Source organism: Zeus faber (assembly GCF_960531495.2).
Source record: "Zeus faber genome assembly, chromosome: 15".
In the NCBI taxonomy this organism is placed as follows: Eukaryota; Metazoa; Chordata; class Actinopteri; order Zeiformes; family Zeidae; genus Zeus; species Zeus faber.
In genome coordinates this window covers 21114112-21135233 of record NC_137194.1, presented here as the reverse complement: position 1 = coordinate 21135233, position 21122 = coordinate 21114112, and the positions used below count along the sequence as shown (strand labels likewise).

General features: G+C 43.6%; 1 protein-coding gene across 1 annotated transcript in view; it reads left to right on the top strand.

The window, feature by feature from the left end:
* Window positions 1-20740, top strand: part of LOC307241253 (nuclear pore membrane glycoprotein 210-like) — a gene marked incomplete at both ends in the record, with an annotated part of 32209 nt that extends 11469 nt beyond the window's left edge. Inside the window, 22 exons of the mRNA XM_080015293.1 lie at window positions 3660-3878; window positions 4501-4674; window positions 5754-5946; window positions 6185-6291; window positions 7598-7702; window positions 8090-8191; window positions 8392-8520; window positions 8781-8908; window positions 10619-10754; window positions 10870-10932; window positions 11377-11556; window positions 11641-11721; window positions 12103-12234; window positions 12537-12695; window positions 13040-13131; window positions 13487-13661; window positions 13896-14071; window positions 15418-15638; window positions 15999-16135; window positions 16842-16956; window positions 20027-20173; window positions 20565-20740. Of these exons, the coding sequence (XP_079871419.1) occupies window positions 3660-3878; window positions 4501-4674; window positions 5754-5946; window positions 6185-6291; window positions 7598-7702; window positions 8090-8191; window positions 8392-8520; window positions 8781-8908; window positions 10619-10754; window positions 10870-10932; window positions 11377-11556; window positions 11641-11721; window positions 12103-12234; window positions 12537-12695; window positions 13040-13131; window positions 13487-13661; window positions 13896-14071; window positions 15418-15638; window positions 15999-16135; window positions 16842-16956; window positions 20027-20173; window positions 20565-20740 (3147 nt within the window). The remainder of the gene's footprint in view (window positions 1-3659; window positions 3879-4500; window positions 4675-5753; window positions 5947-6184; window positions 6292-7597; window positions 7703-8089; window positions 8192-8391; window positions 8521-8780; window positions 8909-10618; window positions 10755-10869; window positions 10933-11376; window positions 11557-11640; window positions 11722-12102; window positions 12235-12536; window positions 12696-13039; window positions 13132-13486; window positions 13662-13895; window positions 14072-15417; window positions 15639-15998; window positions 16136-16841; window positions 16957-20026; window positions 20174-20564) is intronic.
* Window positions 20741-21122: the final 382 nt, after the last annotated feature.

Sequence of the window (21122 nt, the reverse complement as noted above, 5' to 3'; positions counted from 1 at the left end):
TCACTTCTGAGTCAGTAAAAAGAGTAGTTCATTTCGAACGATCCGTTCAGGACTCGATTATCATTATTTAGCATGCTTGACGGACAACACAGAGCATTTGTATGACATTGCATCTCGGACAATTAGTCTGCAAGTGGATTTCAACTTCTCAACCTGCAATGCCACTCTTTATTCATTAATCATCAAGAACTGCGTGCAACAAATTTGTCCTGTGGACGACCTGTATGATGACAAGAGCATAGCTGTTTTGTTACACAAGACTGCCACCAATCCCCCTCATTGGAGAACGATGTTACGATGTTTTGATCGATAAACAATTAATCATCATTACTCCTTCGAATTGGAACAGCAATTCGGCATGTGGCCTTTTCCTATGATAGCTATGGCAGTGAGTGTGTGTGTGTGTGTGTGTGTGTGTGTGTGTGTGTGTGTGTGTGTGTGTGTGTGTGTGTGTGTGTGTGTGTGTGTGTGTGTGTGTGTGTGTGTGTGTGTGTGTGTGTGTGTGTGTGTGTGTGTGTGTGAAGAGTTTGCTGCTATCTGGTAATTGCCGGTTTTTGACCGGATTTGTTGAAGACCGTCAGATTTAAATCTCTCCGGTCATATTGTCCGGTGAAAAAAATTCCCACCAAGCACAATTACAATTAGTGCTGGGGTGGATCATTTCCATTAAAAAGATTCCGCAGATCTGTTCATTTCCGCGCTCGACAAGTTGCAACGGGAAGCCAATCAGCTTGAACGATCTAAAGCTCATCTGAAAGCTTCACCTCTGACCAATCACTTTAGTGATATAGAACTATTACCACCCTCCCTGGTGGACGGTTGTGCGTGTATACACAGTAGACGCACACAGTTCACGCAGAGCGGAGAAAGAGCCGCAGCGATTACAGAAAGACGATGTGTCGTTGGGACACAAACATAGTTTGGTGTTTAAGTTCCGACCCAAAGCAGACCGTAAATATTCATTGTCACATCTCAATGAAGACGGACAACACCACAAACTTTATCATTTATTTAAACCTACTTGTCATTTTTATCTTGTTTTCATTTGATCAAAATGTTATTTTGTATGTATTAATATTCATAATTTGTATTTATTTATTTTTAAAATGGCGTTGACTGATGGGACTCAATATTATAAAAAATATTACACACACATCTACAGGCCATGATGATGTCATTCTCTACATAGCCTGCTTATCAATTGTTTTTAAGCTCAAATAACACAGATGCTATTTGACTGGAATCTCTCCCATTTTTCCGGGATATTGAAATCTTCCAGGACACACTCACACACACACACACACACACTGTGCGTGCGTGCGTGCGCGTGTGTGTGTCCGGACAGGGAGTGAGAGAACGTTCATTCTCATTCATTTTCATTCGTGCTGCATTTGTGCTCATTTGTGCCGTAAAATCCAATTTGCGCTGCTATGGTTTTTTAATATATTTAACATATTTCATGAGCTGTTGTGTAACTTTACACCACTCAATGGGTGACCAAATGTCCCGATGTGCGAGGGACAACATTTTAATGTTGTGAAAAATTCATAAAAAAAAACACATTTGCCTTATTTTTGTGCATGTTCAGAAAAAAATCTGCCCAAACCCAGAAAACATTTGGCGACCCCCAGGAACCCACAGTTTGAGGACCCCTGGTCAAGTCTATTGCAGTGGGACGTATAACATAATGTACGGTTGGGGAGAATCACACTGATTTAATAAACGTATAAATTAGAAATATAAAATGATTTTAAAAGGATTTAATTTAATAAAATAATAAACCCTGTAGCCTCGGGTGAGGACGGAGCTGACAGCGGAGTCGTGGAGCTCCAAGCTCCCGGCAGGGGAGGAAGGAGGGAGAAGCAATATTCATTGCAATTTCCCGGGATTTTAACCACGTCACCCTGATAAAAACACTGGCAACGTTCTTCCAGTTTGTGAAGTGCCCCATTAGGGAGAACAAAAGAAGAGTTTTTTGTATAGTCGTAATTGTTGTTGTTGTTGTAATAAATAGGAACATAAAACATTGTATTATCGCTTTTATTATTTTTCAAAAAATATTTTTTTATTATTTTCTTATTATTATGATGATTATGATTACTATTATTATTCAGGATTGAGGATTCAGTTTTTTAGAACAACGCCCAGCAGAATAGGGACGTCACCTGTCTACATCTTCATTGTTGAAAACTTGAAAACAAGAAGCTGTAGCCTACTTTTGAAACCAAATACAATACTGTTGCATGTCAATATGACTCAGTGTGATCACAGCAAGCTCCTTTCCCACCTGGAATCCGTAACATGCTGGACCTTGAAGCAGCGAAGGGACTCTGTTCCCTCTGCTGCTTTAAGGTCCAGCCCTCATCCCTGGACACAAAAACCCTAAAGCAATGTTATTAAATCAGAGCAAACGTTCTCCACCCGTTCCTCTCTCTCACTGTCCGCTTGCTCTCCCCTGTGGTGCAGCCGGTGGAGAAGCGAAGTACTTCTGCCCAATGTCCCCGCACTACACCCCTAACTATAAAAGACACAGCTAGGATCAGAGTGGCATTTTTAAGAAGAAAAATAATTAAAATTAAAGAATATAAAGAGCTTTCATTTCAATTTCTCCTCTTTGCAGCCGAGCGCCACCGTTCAGATCGGACTCTGGCAATGTCTTTTTTTCTTCCTAAAAGACAAAAAGAAAATTAAATATTTGTGCGAAATATATATTGGTGAAAACCTACAGTGCCCCACTCCCCCAATACCACGAGGCACCAAACCCACAGCGACCAGCCACAGTCGCAGAGCCCCGCTCCTTTTTGAGATCTTATGTTTTTGTGTCGTTAATGGCTATCCGATTACAATCCAATCACCCATGACTGATGATACACCCAGGTGTAAACGTATTACACGTAATGTGTTTTTTCTCCACTGTAGACCAATTTGTTTCTCTAATATTAAGTTTCAGCCACTTTGTTGCTATAATTTTAGCTCTTGGGGAATTACTCCCAGAGCTTACTGATATTTCAATCTGCAAATCTTCACAGGGTTAATTGGATACCTTGGCATTAACTTTATCAATGAGGGGCAGCACAGGGTTTAATTGTTCTAAATATTACCAACATTGTTATGGTGTCAAGCATTGAATTGTCATGCATTGTTATCGTTATATATTTTGTACGTTCAATTTTTCTCAGAGCAGCAGATTGTCTTATCTGATTTTATATACATACACGCAGGCTCTCACTGCAGTCATGACAAAAGTGCAAGGACCAGCTATTCTCAAATTTTCTCCTTGGTGTTGTATACAATTTTAATGTGCATCAAGCGCCCACAACCTTGATTTGTTTCCCCTACTTTGGCTCGGAAGTAAATAACATTTTTTGTTGTTTCTGGTTAGAAGACAAATTTCTATGGAGTACATAAATTTACAAGAATTATTCAGTAATTGTTGATTTTTTTTTCACATAATATGATGTTGTTTGCACCAACCCTTTTTGGGAATTATTCTGTCTTATTGTCTTATTCTGGTCAGGCAGGGTCACAAAATCCTTTTTAATAATGCAGCATATTGGGTTTTTTTCCCTCATTTTGCTCTGGCAGCTATAGCATGGCCCAATTTTGCTACCCTCTTTAAACTTAGCGTTGCTTTAAGTCATTGTTATTCACTGTTGCAGGCTGTTGACCCTGTCTCTCTGGCCTTGGTGACTCTGGGCTCATCTAAAGAAATGCTTTTTGAGGGAGGACCAAAGCCATGGCTGCTAGAACCCTTACATTTCTTCCGGAACCCGAATGCTGAGGATGAGGGTAGCGTGAGCCTGGCTTTGACTGGCCCTCCATCCCACAGCTACAACCAGCACTGGGTCAGAGCTACCTGCAGGACCCTGGGAGAACAGGTGAGATCAAGATTTTACCTTCTAGATTCTGGCCTCAAATTCCGCCATGTTTCCGCCAACTTCTGTGTTTGGTTTTCTTAACGAGTTTACAATTGTTGTAATTTTATACCTTCTCGGTGCTGTCAGATCAGTGAGGTGCTTAACTGTTTTGTGACCGTAACAATCTTTTAATGATACAATTTCACTGGGTGATAGAAAGAACATGATTTATACTGTAGCATTTATACTGTTCTGCTGTGTGGTTCTTTAAACATGTCAAAACCAAATCTACGCCTGTTGTTGCATTTCTCCAAATGGAGTTAGTCTTCAGTGTACTTCAAGGGAAACAACGCAGAATAATGCTAAAATGAAATGTAATCACAGTTCTCACTCCGAAGAATTCTAAAGAATTAGATTCTTCAGAAAAACAAACCACAGTCAGTCATTGGTTTTCAGAATATTATTTTTCATTGATCCAATGAAGACATGTCATTATGGAATTGTTGGCTTAAGTCGTGTTAATTTCACGTCAATATAGATCTGCTAAAATGATTGCATTTTGAAGGGGAACAAATTGTTCTTCATATTTCTCGCTGTATTTTTTTTCTTTGTTATTAAATTTGATTTTGATGCTCTTTTTAAGTTATTGGAGGTGACCGTGGGGAACAGGCCCAGTCTGACCAATCCTTATCCGGCTGTGGAGCCAGCAGTGGTCAAGTTTGTGTGTGCTCCCCCCTCTCGCCTCACCTTGGTCCCGGTGTACACAATCCCACAGCTCGACCTGACCTGCCCACTTATGCAGCAGAACAAAAAAGTGGTATGTGTCTCCTAACAAGGATCTAAGTAGCTTGTGGTGTCGGGATGGTGTGGTTTGAGCAGCCACATCTGTCCTGGGTCTAGGCAATTGGGCCTAGTAATCAACGAGCAACAGGTATACAAGCCTATACCAAAAAATCAAACACTCGTCTCTGAAACAGAGTTCCCATACCTCAAACCAACAAAAATGTCTTAACAAAACCAAACTGGTCAAAACTGGTCAGCTTCCAGGGGACCTGGTTCCCCGCTGCTGTGCTGGCTGTTGGAGGTGAAGCCGTGCTTGGCTTTTGCGATGGGTTCTTGGAGGGGTAGCCTGGCTGCTGGGGCTGCTGGACGGTCCCGGCTGTGGCGGCTGGGTGGAGCAGCTAGCTGCCAGCAGTTACTCGTGGTGGTTGCTGTAGCTGCTTCTCCCCCGGTCCGCCGCCCGGACACCATGGGTGCTGCTGCTGCCAGTCGGGAGAGGGTTGGTGCGGTCGCTGCCCGTTGACCTGCTGGTGGCTCAAGGGCGTCTTTGAACAGCCCTTCTGTGTCCCTTCCCTGTGCCGGAGAGTCCCTGTTCAGGGGCCAGTGTGGCTGATCCACGCCATCCCAGTGGCGTTTTCAGGGCCCTCGATCACACAGATGATGGGATTGAAAAGTACCAGTTTATTGTAGCAAGTGGGAAAGGTGCACATGGATAACGTGTCATGACAAGGACTCCTCTCCTGTGTGTGTGTGGGGATGGCACGAACAACAGGTATACAGCCACACTGATCCCAGGCCCAATTGCCGAGACCCAAGACAGGTGTGGCTTCTCAAACCACACCACCTCCACACCACATAGCTAAAAAGCTTTATGTTCAACTTGTAACTTTTTGATATGTTTACCGTGTGAAATCCTTGGAGGTACGGCTGCTGACTGAACTGTATACTGTACAATTCTTTGAAGTAAGAAATGCACAAAATGGCACCTATACTCGTAAATGATATAAAACACAAAATTTATAAGAATGCAGGCAAATAATAGGTCATGGTAATCCTTGTTTCGAAGTAAGGCTATTTCACTCCTGCAAACTACATACGTTATTCTTCTATACATAGGTACCTGTCTCAAATTACCAAAACCCAGTATTGGATTTGGCTGCTTTCGACAGTCAAGGCAGAAAATTTGACAACTTCAGCTCCCTCAGTATGGAGTGGGAATCGACCAAAGTGTCCCTGGCGAGCATTGAACCCAATATGCCCATGGAGCTGGAGCTGTATGAAGAGGCCAACAAACAAAGGAAAGTCCATGGTAAAATATCACATCCAGGTGTACAATTGAAGTTGTTCTCTGACCTCCAGCAGTTGTAATTTGATGATTTGACAGTTTGACATTAGCTTGGATGATTCAATAGGAAAGATGCATGACAGAAAGTTCAGGCAAGGTCCAGATGTGGTGGATGTTGGATACTTGGCACCTGATCTAGCCTCTGTTCATGCCCAGTCTATCCCTTGTGTTTTTATGATTTCCTCTTTATGTACTTTGGCAGGTCGTCAGACAGTTGTTGTCCACCATCAAACTGGGATTAGTGCCATCACAGTTACTGCTCTGACTTACCAACTTCTACATCTGGAAGCTGCTAAGGTTCTTAGTCTGGTAAGAGCAAAAGAGAAGACCAAGAATCAGGAATCTATGATTTTGTGCTTTCACCAATACCCTTCTGTGTCATATAGGGTTATTTCGAGAATTTTGGAATAACGACTCTATTGGACAGTATGGCAATCCTCATAAATGATAACATTGCACAAAACATGAATTATCTTTACTACCCTGACTTGGCTGTACTGACTTTTTCACAATATGTGAGCAAATATTAATCCTCCCTCTATGATCCACTTTCACTTCGAGCAGTATTTGTTTTTCAACATAACTTTGTTCAGGGCTTGACATTAAGTAAGCTTTTTAAGCCACTTGCCCTCAGGCTGAGGGCAAGTGAGCTGAGCTGCTTTAATTGCCCGATAGCCAAATTTACTTGTCCAAAATGAAAATGTAGGCCTATAAAAAAATATAAAACCAACAGGGATTTGGATTTATAAACAAATTATTTCATACAATTTCATAGTTGAAATAATTTTTTGGGAGCTGAGACAAACTTTTCAATGCTACTGCAACTTAAGTGAGTCTCTTCTCCTCGGCCCACCACGTCCGTGTCCGCTCGGTATGTTTGTCTCTTATTAAAACTTTTTTCTTAATTCTACGGATTATATATTAGCAGCATTTTCCGTCTAACATTATCTTATTTTTGATAGCACAATCCAACGCACGTACCGGTGCTGACGCCACCTCTCAAAAGCTGCCGCTCTCCGTTCTGCCCTCTCAAGTGGACAATCAAGTAGACATTGTATTGAGTTGGATCACACTATTTCTTTAAATGATTAGAACTCACAAGCTGTGAGCTCTGGCTCCTTCAGCTCCACCCCCCCACTTGCGCACAGAGCTCAGCTGGAAAAGTTCGGCTTCAGCGGTACAGGACGCATTTAATTTTCAGATGACATTACATTAGAGTTCACATTTATTTTTCACTTGCCCGATCAGAGAACTGCATGAGGCATTCCACTTGCCCGAACACAGTTTACTTGCCCCGAGCAAGGGGACAGGTGTTGATGTCAAACCCTACTTTGGTCAAGGTGTCATTGGCTCGATAAAACTCAGGCTTAAATTGCATTGGCAGCAGTTGGCTGCAGCAGTTGGCTGCAGCAGTTGGCTGCAGCAGTTGGCTGCAGCAGTTGGCTGCAGCAGTTGGCTGCAGCAGTTGGCTGTCATTGGGCTTTATTGCGTCACAAGATTTTAATTCCAAAGCTTGTTGCTGTTGAACAATTCGGCAATAACGGCATTGTTTGTTTGCATAACATGTACATCTGTAAATATGGTGATATTAACTATTACATTTTCTTCACAACAGTATGATCCCTTCACACCTGTCTCGGCCACGTTGGAACTTCTGTTGGTTGAGGATGTAACGGTTACCCCTGATACAGTCACTATATACAACCACCCAGATGTGCGGGTAAGGGACAGATTTGAGATTACCACAATGAAGTTTGTACTTTCTTTTAACCTGGCTAGAATTTTGTTCTTAAACAACATAGGACAATTTTGCTGCTATAGTACATAAAAAATTGCATCTTGCTTTGACTCTGTGACCCCTCTATTCAAATATTGTGTTATGTAGGATCCATGTGGATCAGGTGTTGGGGTTAAAAGGCAGCTAGTGACCCGTGTAAGAGGATTATAACGTTTTTGTCGTAATAATGATGCACTTGTAACATCAAGGGGATTTCTGTTCCAAGAAAAATGCGTCTATTAACTGACTTGTGGTTAGTTTGAGTAACCTTCTGTTTGGAATCATTTCATTGCGTTGTCTTCACGAGTTCTAATGCGCTTTGTCCTGCAGACTAATCTGGCCCTGCGGGAGGGCTCAGGCCACTTCTTCGTCAATACCAGCATTCGAGAGATAGCAGAGGTGTTTTTCCAAGAAGCAGAGAAAAGAGTACAGGTACACTTTCTAGACTACTATTGAATTCCCAAGAAAAAAGTTCCTCTAGAAACTAGGTTAATATGTGAATAAGGTTATCATAACGAATAACTTCCACACAATACTAATAAATAAATAAATAATAATGTCTTGGAATGTACAAAATCTTAATAAGTGTGGAAAAATGCATTTAACCAATAATGTGGTGTATATGTGCTCAGGTTGTTCCACTCCGTCCAGGCACGGTGAAGGTGATGGTCCATGACCTCTGCTTAGCCTTCCCTGCTCCTGTCGAGGCCAAAGTGCATGTCTCCGACATCCTGGAGGTTTACGTCAGGGTGGTTGACAAGGTTGGTGTCTCACTGCTTGAATTGAATCTTTTTTCTTATGCAGATTTAAGCCTCTGAATATATTTTATTTTTCCATTAAATGAAAGCAGTGTTTGTGTCCTGATGTTGTGTGCACAGGATTACATGCCAAATCTTTTTTGAATTGTACTTCAAGCTTAATTCCAAGCTCTAATTATCACATCTGTAACTCCTAGTGGTGACTGTTTACAGTGACCACGGGTTCTTATTTCCCTGATGGCCATTTATCCCCCGCGTTGCAGGTGGAGATTGGAAAATCTGTGAGGGCTCATGTGCGAGTCCTGGATGATAATGAGAAGCCATTCCTTGCAAAATATTTCAACTTCATGAATCTAAAACTCAAAGTAGCCTCTGGAATTTCAACTCTGCAGTAAGTTGTGAGAAGCCTCCTTAACACAGAGGACATCTAATTAGCTAAGGTTTCTATGCACGTATTTCTCATCTTCAGAGCATTACTCCAGCTGTCCAGGGATGCAAACTAGACTTTCGGTGAAATGCAGTTTTTAAATCCAAAATCACTTAGTGTTTACTGTTTGCATACCGTTTTTTTCTTAAAAGACTAATTTCTGTCAATGTCAAGCAAAAGTTGAGTTTCTCAATGTACCTTTGATTCAATTAATATAGTTGAAACAAGCACTGTTGTGGCAGTTCTCCTATCACCCAAGTGGTGTTTTCAGGGCCCTCAGGCACTGAAGACTGTAGGTTGTAAACACCAGTTTATTGTAGAGAGTTGGCCTGTTGGAATTAATTATTAGGAGCAGATTGAACATGTCATTACAGGGCTCCTATCCTGACTGTGCGTGTGGGGATGGGGGTTTTGACCTGTTGCTCGTAGGAACAACCAACGAGCAACAGGTATGCAGCCACTCTGACCCAATCACCTAGATCCAGGACAGATGTGGCTGCTCAAACCACACCAGCCCCACACCGCATACCCCCGACACCAAACTGAGGCCAGGGAGAATTCCTGGCTGAAGCCTACTCCCCCCTCCACCAAGCAGAGAACACAAAATAAAAAAACTCCTAAAATACAGACTCTGACACAGGGATCCTATACCTCAAACAAACGTCCAAAGAAAATTAACTGGTCCACTTCCAGAGGACCTGGTTCCCGGAACACTACGGTCGACCGGCTTCCTTCCACCAAAGCAACGAAGCAGACTCCCCTCCTCTTTTCTGGACCTCGAGCTGCTGTGTTGGCTGGTGAAGGCGTGGCCGGTCTTGAGTGTCGTGGAGGCTACTTGGAGGGGTGGCCTGGCTGCTGAATGGTCCTGGTGATGGCTGCTGGGCAGAGAAGCTAGCTGCCAATGGTTACCTGTGGTGGTTGCTGCGCCTGCTTCTCCCCAGGTGCCAGTGTGGAAGTTTCTCCTACCACGCGCTACCCAAGTGCCGTTTTCAGGGTCAGAGACACAGGAGAAGGGGGGTTGTAAACACCAGTTTATTGTAGAGATGGCTAGGTGGAACATGTGTCATGACAGGGCTCCTATCCTGAATGTGTGTGGGGATGGGGGTTTCAATCTGTTGCTTGTTAGACCAACCAATGACAACAGGTATGCAGCCACTCTGACCCAATCACTTAGATCCAGGACAGGTGTAGCTGCTCAAACCACACCAACTCTACACCACAACTGCATAATAGGGCCGTCTGATTTGCCTGGCCCCACATGCCCCCAACGTTAAAATGGGCCTGATCGCTCTACTTGCTCCAGTGTGGCGTAGGCCCTCGGGTCGCCACTGCCATGATTTCTCACCCGGTTCTCTTTGTGCCTCACATTCGCACACATACTCTGCTGTGTGAATGTGTCAGTAGCAGTGCACACATGCACTGCTACTGACAGGCCCAAGCTTTGCATCCACGACCCCATTGGTTAAAAAATACGTTTCCTGCCCACACTAAAAACTTGGATGCTAATAGTGGATGAATTCTGCCCTCCAAATCCCTAATGGGTCACCAGAAGTGAGCATTTAAAGGCTTGTATATTTTTTAAATTCCTTACGGCTGGGCATGCCCCCGGACCCCCTAGCAGGCCTCAGTTTACACTGCTGACACAATCTTCTCCCCTTTTTCGACCCCAACCAGTTTGCATTCCTGGCTGACGGAGAGAGATACTGCCGTTTTCCAAGTCAAGGGTCTCTCTATTGGCCAGATGACTGTTTCAGCTGTTGTAGTGGACAAAAATGGAATGAAAAAAGTGTCTGCCCCTCAGCAAATAGAGGTATAATGTTTTTTATGAGATACTAAATATTTGTCTTACATACTGACTGAGGAGTCTTGATTACTTTGTCATATATGATTGAGCAACTAATTCAATTTTTAAATCCACTTTCCAGGTGTTTCCAAAATTGAAACTCATCCCGAGGAAAATGACTCTGCTAATTGGATCAATGATACAGGTATGTATTGGAGTGCTCTCCTGCGTTTGTCAGACAAATGCTGGTCTCTGGCCCTTCCCCCTCATGGGACTTTCTGCCAGGACACAGAGTCAAGAGCCGAAATAGGCTGCTCAATTTACACTTCCAGTTTATAGTTTGTGAACGAAGTATATGCTCCGTCCACATGCGAGAGCAGCTACCTGAGGAGCCAGCTAATTCCAGAATCTTAACTCCGTAATGTACACAGGCAACACATCATTTTAATTGGTTCTCAAGCGTTAATTGGCTCAACACCCGAAAGGCTAATCGCCTTCAGCTAATTATCAGACGCTGCTGATGATACACAATGAATAAAACCCGCAGTGTCCGGGGAACCAAAGACAAATGCTTAGCGGTATTATTGTCTCATTGACGCTGTTATTGCTGTTTATGTTTTATGTTTTTATCCCACTGATTATTCCTTAGATCACATCTGAGGGATGGCCGCAGCCTCAGTCCAACATAATTTTCTCTATGGCCAATGAGGAGATCGCCTCTGTCAGCAGCATAGGCCACGTTAGAGGCATCACCATCGGAAACGTCACTGTGACGGGGCTGGTTCAAGCTGTCGATGCTGAGACTGGGAAACTGGTTGTTGTATCTCAGGTAAAACTAGTCCCATCTCAGTAAAAGACCGTTTGACTTATGTCATAGTCTTTACAAATGAGAAATCTGTTCTCCCTTTTTCAGGATGTAGTAGAAGTTGAAGTTGTAAAGTTAAAAGCCATTCAAATCAGAGCCCCCATCACAAGAATGAAGACTGGGACCCAGGTACCGTTACTGTGTGGAACAACTCTGAGGTGGAAATGTTGAGCAATATTCCAGAGTATCTGCTGGTTCTTAAAATATTTATATTTGTAAAAAGTACCCAGTATTCTTCTGGATCAGTCAACATTTCTGATGTGTAAAAACCCTAAGCCTAATGCTGAACCGAAATTATGGTGGCAAAGTATCAGCTTCATGCCAAGGAACCCAACTCAATTTATACTTTTGTTTTAGAGCGAAAGCGAAGGAAATCTGTGTACTCACCGGTCAGTAGTTCTGTGGAAAATTCTAATGTTGAGATTAATTTCCACTACATAATCACTTATCTTGCTATCGAAAGGAAACTTCAATTTGTCATAAAAACGTTGGTGTTGTTTGCATTCCTAGATGCCTGTTTATGTAATGGGTCTGACCAACAGTCAGACGCCCTTCTCCTTTGGCAATGCTCTCCCTGGCCTTGTCTTCCACTGGTCCACGACAAAGAGAGAGATCCTGGATGTCGAATCCCGGCACAATGAGGTAGTACCACATGCAGGTTTACACCCCACCTCCCCTCCATTTCCCCTACAAAGGACAGATTCACATGTTTCTATATGCTGCCAATTACAGATGTTGCCGATAAGCGACTTTCTATTTTTGTCTCTCGTCGTCCCTCCACTCCCTTGATATCAGATTGACATATTTAGGGCAAACAAAGATATGCTCTCCCCACAATATGATAAAATAAGCATCTGCCTTGTCTCATTCCAGCTCGCCGGCAGTGGGTTTTATTTGATTTATGTTGGCTATTTCTGTCATCCTAATGTCCCTCTCTCCTTCAGGCCAACATACAGCTCCACTCTGAGCATAACTTTGCCATGAGCTTGACCGGGAGAACCAGAGGACAGACTGGACTCAAAGTAGTGCTCAGAGCCACCGACCGCAAGGCTGGCCAGCTGGAGGGAAACGTCCAGGAGCTGAGTGATGCAGTGCAGATCCAGGTACAATCTTGAGCCCTTCCCCCCGGGCTTCACACTAGGACAACGCACTATAATAGGCCTCAGTCTGCCTCTGGTGGTTTAATGTGGGGTGAAATGATCTTCTTCACATGGATCCCTGCTCGTCGCTCTTCCTCTCATCGTCACTGTGACCCCTGCTGCTCCAAACCTCAGCTGCAACGAAGATCTGAATTTTAGCTATCTCAAGTGATAATGGTGGAGATAAGTCAGAGTTGAATGCATCTGTGACTTCTCATTAGAGTATATGACATGTCGCTTAAACCAAAGCATCAAAGGATAATTAAACCCCCTAACAATAAGGGTTTGCACTATTCTCTTTGATCAAGGTTTACGACAAGCTGCACATGCTTAATCCAGAAGTGAAGGCTGAGGAGATACTCTTGGCCCCAAACTCAATCCTCAAACTTCAAACCAACCTGTGAGTTGTAAATGTCAGAGCTGTAACATCCCACTCCAAGCCATATTTTAAATGGATCCCTCCACTGACACATGTGATGACATGGCCTAAATGATAATCCTCAACTTTTTTTTATATCAAGGACCCTCAATGTAATATGCATTAGGCCGATGACAGTGAAACTATGATCAAAACAATCATTATTATACATTCTCCAATGGTTCTAACGTAATAATTTTGTTGGAGACCCCCAGGGGGCTCTAGTAGCACCGCTGGGGGTCCCCAAACCCCACGTTGAGAACCACTGGGGTAGCATGTTGGTAATCAAGAGATATAGACTCATTTTAATGAATAACCATGAATGACATCTCAACAGGGACGGTGTGGGACCCCTCTCGTATCGGATGTTTGAACACCCCGACCAGGCTGTTGTTGCGCAAGTGGATGATAAGGGCACGCTGTCTTCCAACTCACTCACTGGCTCCTCCTCTCTGCTCGTCACCTTACTGGAGGCCTTCGGTGTCATTCAGACCCTCATCATTGCTGTGAAGGTTAACTCTGTGAGCCTACAGGAGAGGCTTTTTTATTTATATAGCTAATCCATATCAGTGATTTCCTATTTCCTATCTATTATTAAAATAAGCTTCAGGGACCAGGCTAATGCTCAATGGGGTGGACATCTAGTCACTCTGTTTTGTGAACAATTACACTGACCCTTGTAATGACGGCCGACGTTGACCTTGGATATGTGAAGTACGACACCAGCTCTTCCCTTGATTTCCCAGGTGGTCCCTGTGTCGTACGTGCGCTTCAGTACCAGCCCAGCTCTTCAAATGTCGAGCAGAGAGACCCTGTCGGCCATCCCCCTGGGCATGGTGCTCACCTTCACCGTCCATTTCCACTCCAACACGGGAGAGGTCCTTCACAGCTCCAACTCTCTCCTGACTTTTCACACCAACAGGTACCTCACAACAAAAAAGTCCTGTTACGTTACACATGAAATGATTCTGTCTATGTCCCAACATCAATTGTATGCATGGGTTATATTAGTGAAAACTAATTCACAGTATGCTTGCAAAGTGTCAGGAGATGCTATTTTTTAAATATATTTGCAGGTTGATTTGGGCATTGAGGTTGCAAAGCTATAATCTGTGCTATTCTTGGCTATAAACCGTATATCCATACCAACGCCTCACTTGAGTGCTTTGTTTGTGCAACCCCACCCATTCCTCCGTGAACCAATCTTTCACTATTTTAAACTCTGCCATACAAGTAATGACCTCACCAAAACTATGATGCCTCTACCAGTAGAACAGAAAACATTATTCACTCCTCGGTCCTGTGTGAATCACTGACCCACAAATGAAATGGACACAACCGGTCTGTTGGGATTCATTTTGCAGGGTTGTCAACATTTGATGTGATTTTCTACTGTCATATTATTGGAAGCAGCGAAATGATCTGACATTTGGTTTATAGCGTTTGTGTCGTAAATCTTTTGTTTACAGCACGTCAATACACAAAGTCACCAATAGGTTGAGCCAAAAGATCCAGTCTTAAGATATGAGCAGTATTATCTCATCACTATTTGGCACAGTTTTAGAATACATTTTTAACAGCACAATATTTCCCTGCAAACATAATTTCCTTGTTGATTTCACTTCTACCTTGACCCACCCACAATGCTGTAGAGTACCATAGCGGTTCACTCAACAATACACTTCCTTGCTCATCAAATCAATTGTCTGCTTCACTTTCTGTGGTACACAATATTGTCACGTATATTGAATGTTATTTATGAGAAAGGAGATGGTATCTTGTCATATTGAAAAATACACTATAAGTTCTCCATCTCCAACATGGGGGGGTGCACTCCTGTTGATGGATGATCCCCCATCTTTGCTGCCCAATAAAGTTATTTCATTACCTTGTTCTCTAGGTGCCAGAAAACAATTTTAGGGGGGAAGTAACCCATTCAAACTATAATTGGACTCTGTAGTTACCCCAGTGAATCAGCCGGATACTGCTGGAATTTGAGAAGGGAGCCGCTTGACCCCGTTTTCTCAGCAGTGGCATTAAAGCAGAAGGGGACATGGAAACTGTTGGAAAATAATTGGACCAGTGTAGCACAGTTGGACCCAGATATAGCCCACTAGACCAAATTAATGTCTTGCTATTCAAGGCATTCCACCGTTCTTTTTATTACCTTCAACCGTGATAACCCTCAGTTAGAATACAAATCATACAAAATAATGTTGTAACACACGGAGGGCATAATTTCCCCTATATTTGGGCTCCGTTGCGCAGAGATGACCTGGTGCAGGTGCGCATGGGCCCCAGGAACAACACTCTGATAGTGAGGACCGTCAACGTCGGCCTCACCCTGCTTGCGGTGCGCGATGAGGAGCAGATGGGGTTGGCGGACTACCTCTCGCTGCCAATCGTGCACGCCATCGATCCAGAAGAGGCTGACACACTGGTGGTGGGAGACGTGGTTTGTTTCAGCACTCCGTTAGTTTCCCTTGAAGGTAAAGAGTCAACTCTTCATTAGCATTTTGACCAAACGTAAAAGGAAGAGATGAGAAACACTTGTTAGTATTAATCTGGTAATTCAACAAGGGACTGAAAACATATTTGATTTTCTTTTAAACTGCATTTGTTTCGTTGCTTGATTGAATTTCCTCAAGTTTCCGTACAAAAAATATTGATATTTGATATCAATAATTGATATCAATTATCAATATTTTATATTTATCAAATATTGATAAATATAAAATATTATATTCTACTTTTTTTTTTTTTTTTTTCTAAATCTGGAATATTGTGTGGTAGTCTAAATGTGTCGATGAATTTTGAAGACTGGGGTCAATCAGCTGTGTTCCCTGCAGGCGCTCTTGGAACGTGGAAATCCACGGCCAGTGGTGTCCTTCAAGTGGATCCGAAAACAGGGGCAGCCGTGGCCCGAGACTCGGGTGTAGTCACTGTGTACTACGAGATACCGGGCATTCTGAGAACATACAGAGAGGTATCAGAATGTAGTATTTGTTTTAGTATTAGTAGTAAATGTTGTCATGAGCTAACAGAAAACAGGTTTGATAGATATAGTTATGCAAACAGCACACCCCTCTGGTTTCTACGCTGCACACCTCACTGCTCTGTAGAGGTTTTGCTCTATGTTGGTTTATCAAGGTGTGAGATACACTTGTATTTCAACACTAAAAGGAGGCATACACAGTACAATAGATAACTGCGTTCTTAATCACGCTTTAGAGACCTTTCCTTCACTGATCTGTCTCCCTGGTCAGTGCACATGTTATATCCTGCTGCGCTGTGGAGATTTTGCTCTAAAATTGGGCATGAAAGGCCTTACGTTTCTCCCCTGCTAATCATGTCACTGTATGCTACTTGCTTTTGATTCTTCCAACTCCAGAATACGGCTTGCTCGAAATTATAAAGATTAACTTCTAAATGCAAGTGAATGAATGACTGATGTCATTCATTAATCTCAAGAATTCATATTCACATATTATGTTAACAAATTGATGACTCACTAAGGCATTTACATACATGGGACAAATGCACTCTGTTCAGAATGAATTCATCCCATGACATTTTCATTTGTGAAATACCATTGCTAACCTTAGGGCAGTGCGACTTAACTGTCAATACAGATCATGAACGGCCTGAAGCTGCTTGTGTTTTGGTGAATGTCGTGTTTGTATTGTGTTCAGGTAGTGGTGGAACCGGCAACAATGACTGCCGTTATGGCTCAGCCAGCAGCCGTGAAGAGCGACAAGGAGGCCAAGGTCCTGCTCAACACCAGAGAAACAGGAACCAACCTCATAGGTATTGAGACTTTGCTCTACAGTAGTAGAATGTCAGCAAACCCCTGAGCTTTTGTAATTTTATATGTAAGCTTTGTATGTTGTTTTTTTTATTATCTATTTTATTTTAATTAAAACCCATGGCAGGTTTTAAATGAAGTAGATAGTCCCAAGCATCCTGGAAAATCTGAAATTTTATAATTTGTTTTCCCTGTGATGGAAAAGTCGTGGAATATGAATTGAAAATGCCCAAAATGTTCTGGAAAACACGAGTGGTCCTGGGATTATTCAAGAGATTATTCAATTTGCAACAAAATATTTTTTGTGTAACTATTTTTATAGTGGATATTTATATAATATTATATACAACTAATATAAAGCCAGAGCTACAGGTATACTATAACTTCATGTCAGAAGTCTCCAGAAGAAACCAACTGAAATTCAGGGGTGCTCCTGTTCCTCTGGCCGTGGTCTGTGCTGTGGTCAGAACCCAGCCTCACTTTGAGAGAGAAGAGACAGAGATGAGACACAAAGCATAGCGTGTAGAATTTAGTGGCATCTAGGGTGAGGTTGCAGATCGCAACCAACTTGATACTTTTCACCATGGCGGTACAACATGGCGTTCTCCGTGAAAGGGATGGTAGCCAAGAAAAAGGCAAAGTGGCTGGCTATGGGGTTCGATGGAATGACGGAGGGAGACAGGTTTGGCAACATTTCGCCGGCTTGTGGGTTTTATTTACAAGTTCAACACAGATCACTCTCAAGTGCGCAAATAATAATAACAATAATAGAGATAAAGGCCGGGACAAGATACCATGAACAAAAGACGGAGGGTTTCCGGCTCCAGACAGCGAGCGCTCTGCTCTGAGCGCTCTCTCTGCTCTGAGCGCTCTCTCAGGCTGTCTCTGTCTTCACCGAAAGACAAAACAGACATTAAGAAACAGATCACTAGCCACCACCAGCCAAACAGCTTATTTGGTCACAGCCGGAAGCCCCATTGTGAGCAGCCTGGTGACCTGACTTCCCATCACATCAAGCCAACGGCAATACCATGCCTCCCCATCTGCCACAGCCTTTGTCCGTTCTGGGCTACTGTAGTCAACATGGCAGTGCAACCCTATGTAGATAAAAAAAACACTCATTCTAAGGTAACAAAAACATTCTTATTTTGATGGGATTAGACACTAAAACATACTTATATTATATTCCATTTCTGCCAACTCTGTGCCGTAAATTTTACACACCGCACCAATAAAGCCTCTCTCAATTAGTTCCACTTCTACACACAGCTGTGTCTGCTGCTGCCGGTTGAGCCTCTGCTCCCTCCACCCCGACGCAGACGCCCAGCTTAGGTCAGGGAACCATCTGGCCAACAGCTAAGAATCTCCTCACCTGTTTTTTGTCTTGGGTAGGCCGCAATCGCCGCTGAATTCTCTATCTGAGGACACACCTGCCTGCCGCCCAAGTTTTTACCCAGATATAGTCCCTCCCTCCATTGATGCCTATACATTGGATACGCATCAAACTTGGACACGCCATTCACCCTGCGATAATCCACACAAAACCGGGTGGACCCTTCAGGACCAGCACAATGGGGCTACACCAGTCGCTGCTGGACTCAATCACTCCATGTCTAACATGGTCTTGATCTCTTCCTGGACCACCTTTTTTTTGTGGTTAGGCAAGCGATAGGGCTGGAACGTACCGCTGGGGATGTTTCGATGTGGTGGTCTATGAGGGTGGTGCGCCCTGGCAAAGGTGAGAAAACATCAGCAAACCGTCGTTGCAAATCAACACTTCTTCTCTCTGGCCCTGTGAGCGATGGTCATCACAAGGGACCGTTGGGTTAATTCGACTTTAGGACCTCTGTTCCCAACTCATCTCTCTCCACCACAGTTGTTGCCAGAGAGACGGGGGCCGCCTTCTTCTCTGCTTTTATGAGGGGGAGGCGGTAAATTAGGGTAGCCCCCCCACACACACACATAGTCTTGATGATAAAACCTCATAATCAACATCCCCCACTCACCGTGTGAACGCAAAGGGCCCTTGCCACTTGCTGAGTAATTTGGAGCCAGACGTGGGAAGTAAAACGAGGACCTATCCTTGTGAACAAACTTACGAACTATGTTCTTCAGCGTTTTATTGAACCGTTCCACCAGACCACCTGTCTGGAGATGGTACACTTTGGTCTGAATGTAGCGAACACCCAACAATTCACACAGTTCCTTGAGTGTGCGTGACATAAATAATGTGCCTCAATCAGTCAGAATCTCTTTCGGGTTTCCAACTCGGGAGATAACATGAAACAGCATGTACAACACTCTTTGCAGAGATGTTACGCAGCGGCACTGCGTCGGGATACCGTGTTGTACAATCCACCAGGACTAATACAAAGTGGTATCTCTGTGCACTCCAGTCTGATGGCCCTATGAGGGCCATCCTAACTCTTTCAAAGGGGTCCTTGAGTAAGGGAACAGGACGCAGTGGCGCTATTGGGGTGGCCGGCAGATTGACTAGTCGTGGCTGGACGCAGAACAACCGTCACAGGTCTGCCTGAATCCCCGGCCGATAGAAACGGGCCATAATCCAGCTCAGTGTTTCATCGTAACCCAGGTGACCAGGTTACGATGGAAAAAAAACCGGGAAAAGCCAATGGCTTTTCGGTACTAGCAATTCAGTAACCTCCTCTGCTTGAGTGTCGCAGAAGTACAGGTGAGTCACACCAGGGGAAACCAGTTGACCATCGATTTTTATCAACTGGTCAAAGGCTGAGCTCCAACAGAGCCTGATGTCTACCCCCTGTATATTTACTGGTACATTATACCTCCCTTTTGGACCAGGAGAGGGGGCTAGCTCGCCGATGACCCACGCCCAAACCATGCCCACCTACCACAAGGTCTTGTCAGTCTTATCAGCAGAAATACATAAACAGATGTAAAAATATGTGAGTGGAGATGGCCTTTTTTAATATAAATACACCTGTGGGTCATGAAACATGTGCCGGAAATGCCCTGGGAAATTATTTCTTGGACGTGAGTGGGAACTGCAAATGATCTTTGCACCTCTTCAACACAATTTGTTTTGCCTCACAGGATCCTGCTCCTCTGCTCAGACTGAAGCTGTTGCCCATCTCCACCCAGAGACCTCCATCAGCTGTCGCATCCGCTTTACCAGCAATGCTATTGACTTCTCTGCTAAAAAAGTCTTCAGCATACACACCGGTTTTGACCCCAACGCCGGTAAGCCTTATCAAGAGTCAGCAGCTTTTGATTTTTCATAACAAACATTTATACGTCCTACTGATAAAGCAAAATGTATTGCTTTTGCAGTAGAACTTATGGAACGTTTGGTCAAGGCCTTGAACTTGAACTTGAACTTGAACTTAACAACGAGATATGCTGTTATCAAAATATTTCTGAATCTTGATATTAATAAATGTTATTATTATAATCCTTAAAGCAGCATTATGTAACTTTTTGTATTTGCACCCCTACAGTTTCAGTGCAATTGCACTTTTACACAACTGTCTTGTACGAAAATAATTTATTTTACCCGACAAATTTGAACCTTGTTAGTCACATTTCAATAACAGTCTTATGTTACAAACGCAAATATAATGTACACCTATAGGTTACAGCGATCCTTGCACGGACCTCAGCGCTTCAGCAAGCACCCAGTCCATGGCTCCGGGGGAGCTGCGGGAAGAGAGGGCGTGGGGAGGGACGGGGCCCCCTGCTACCGACGCGACTGTCTACCGGGCCAGCACGTGCGAGTCAGAGGGTGAAACAAAGCCTGTGGCGCGATGAAAGTGACGTCTCTCCCGCGACGTCGGGGAGGTGGAGGACGCTACGTTTTGTATGAGCACTATGACCGGACATTTTGACCGGCAAGTTCATAATTTTTGAGCCAAACGGCAGGGAAGTGACGTAGTGACATAAAGCCTAACACACTTTTCCCACGGTTTCAAGCCCAAACCCAAACACAGAGGTGACAGAGTGCAAGAACAGGCGTTCGGGGCGGGGTGGGAATGAAGGAGGTGACACTCCCCATATTACAAGTCAAGGTTACCATCAAATTGATTTTGAAGCTGTTATTTTAATGTAAACAAAAGTTACATAGTGTTGCTTTAAATAATCCACACTTTTAAGGTGGTAAATAAACTATAGTAAATTGTCAAGTCATAGTCAA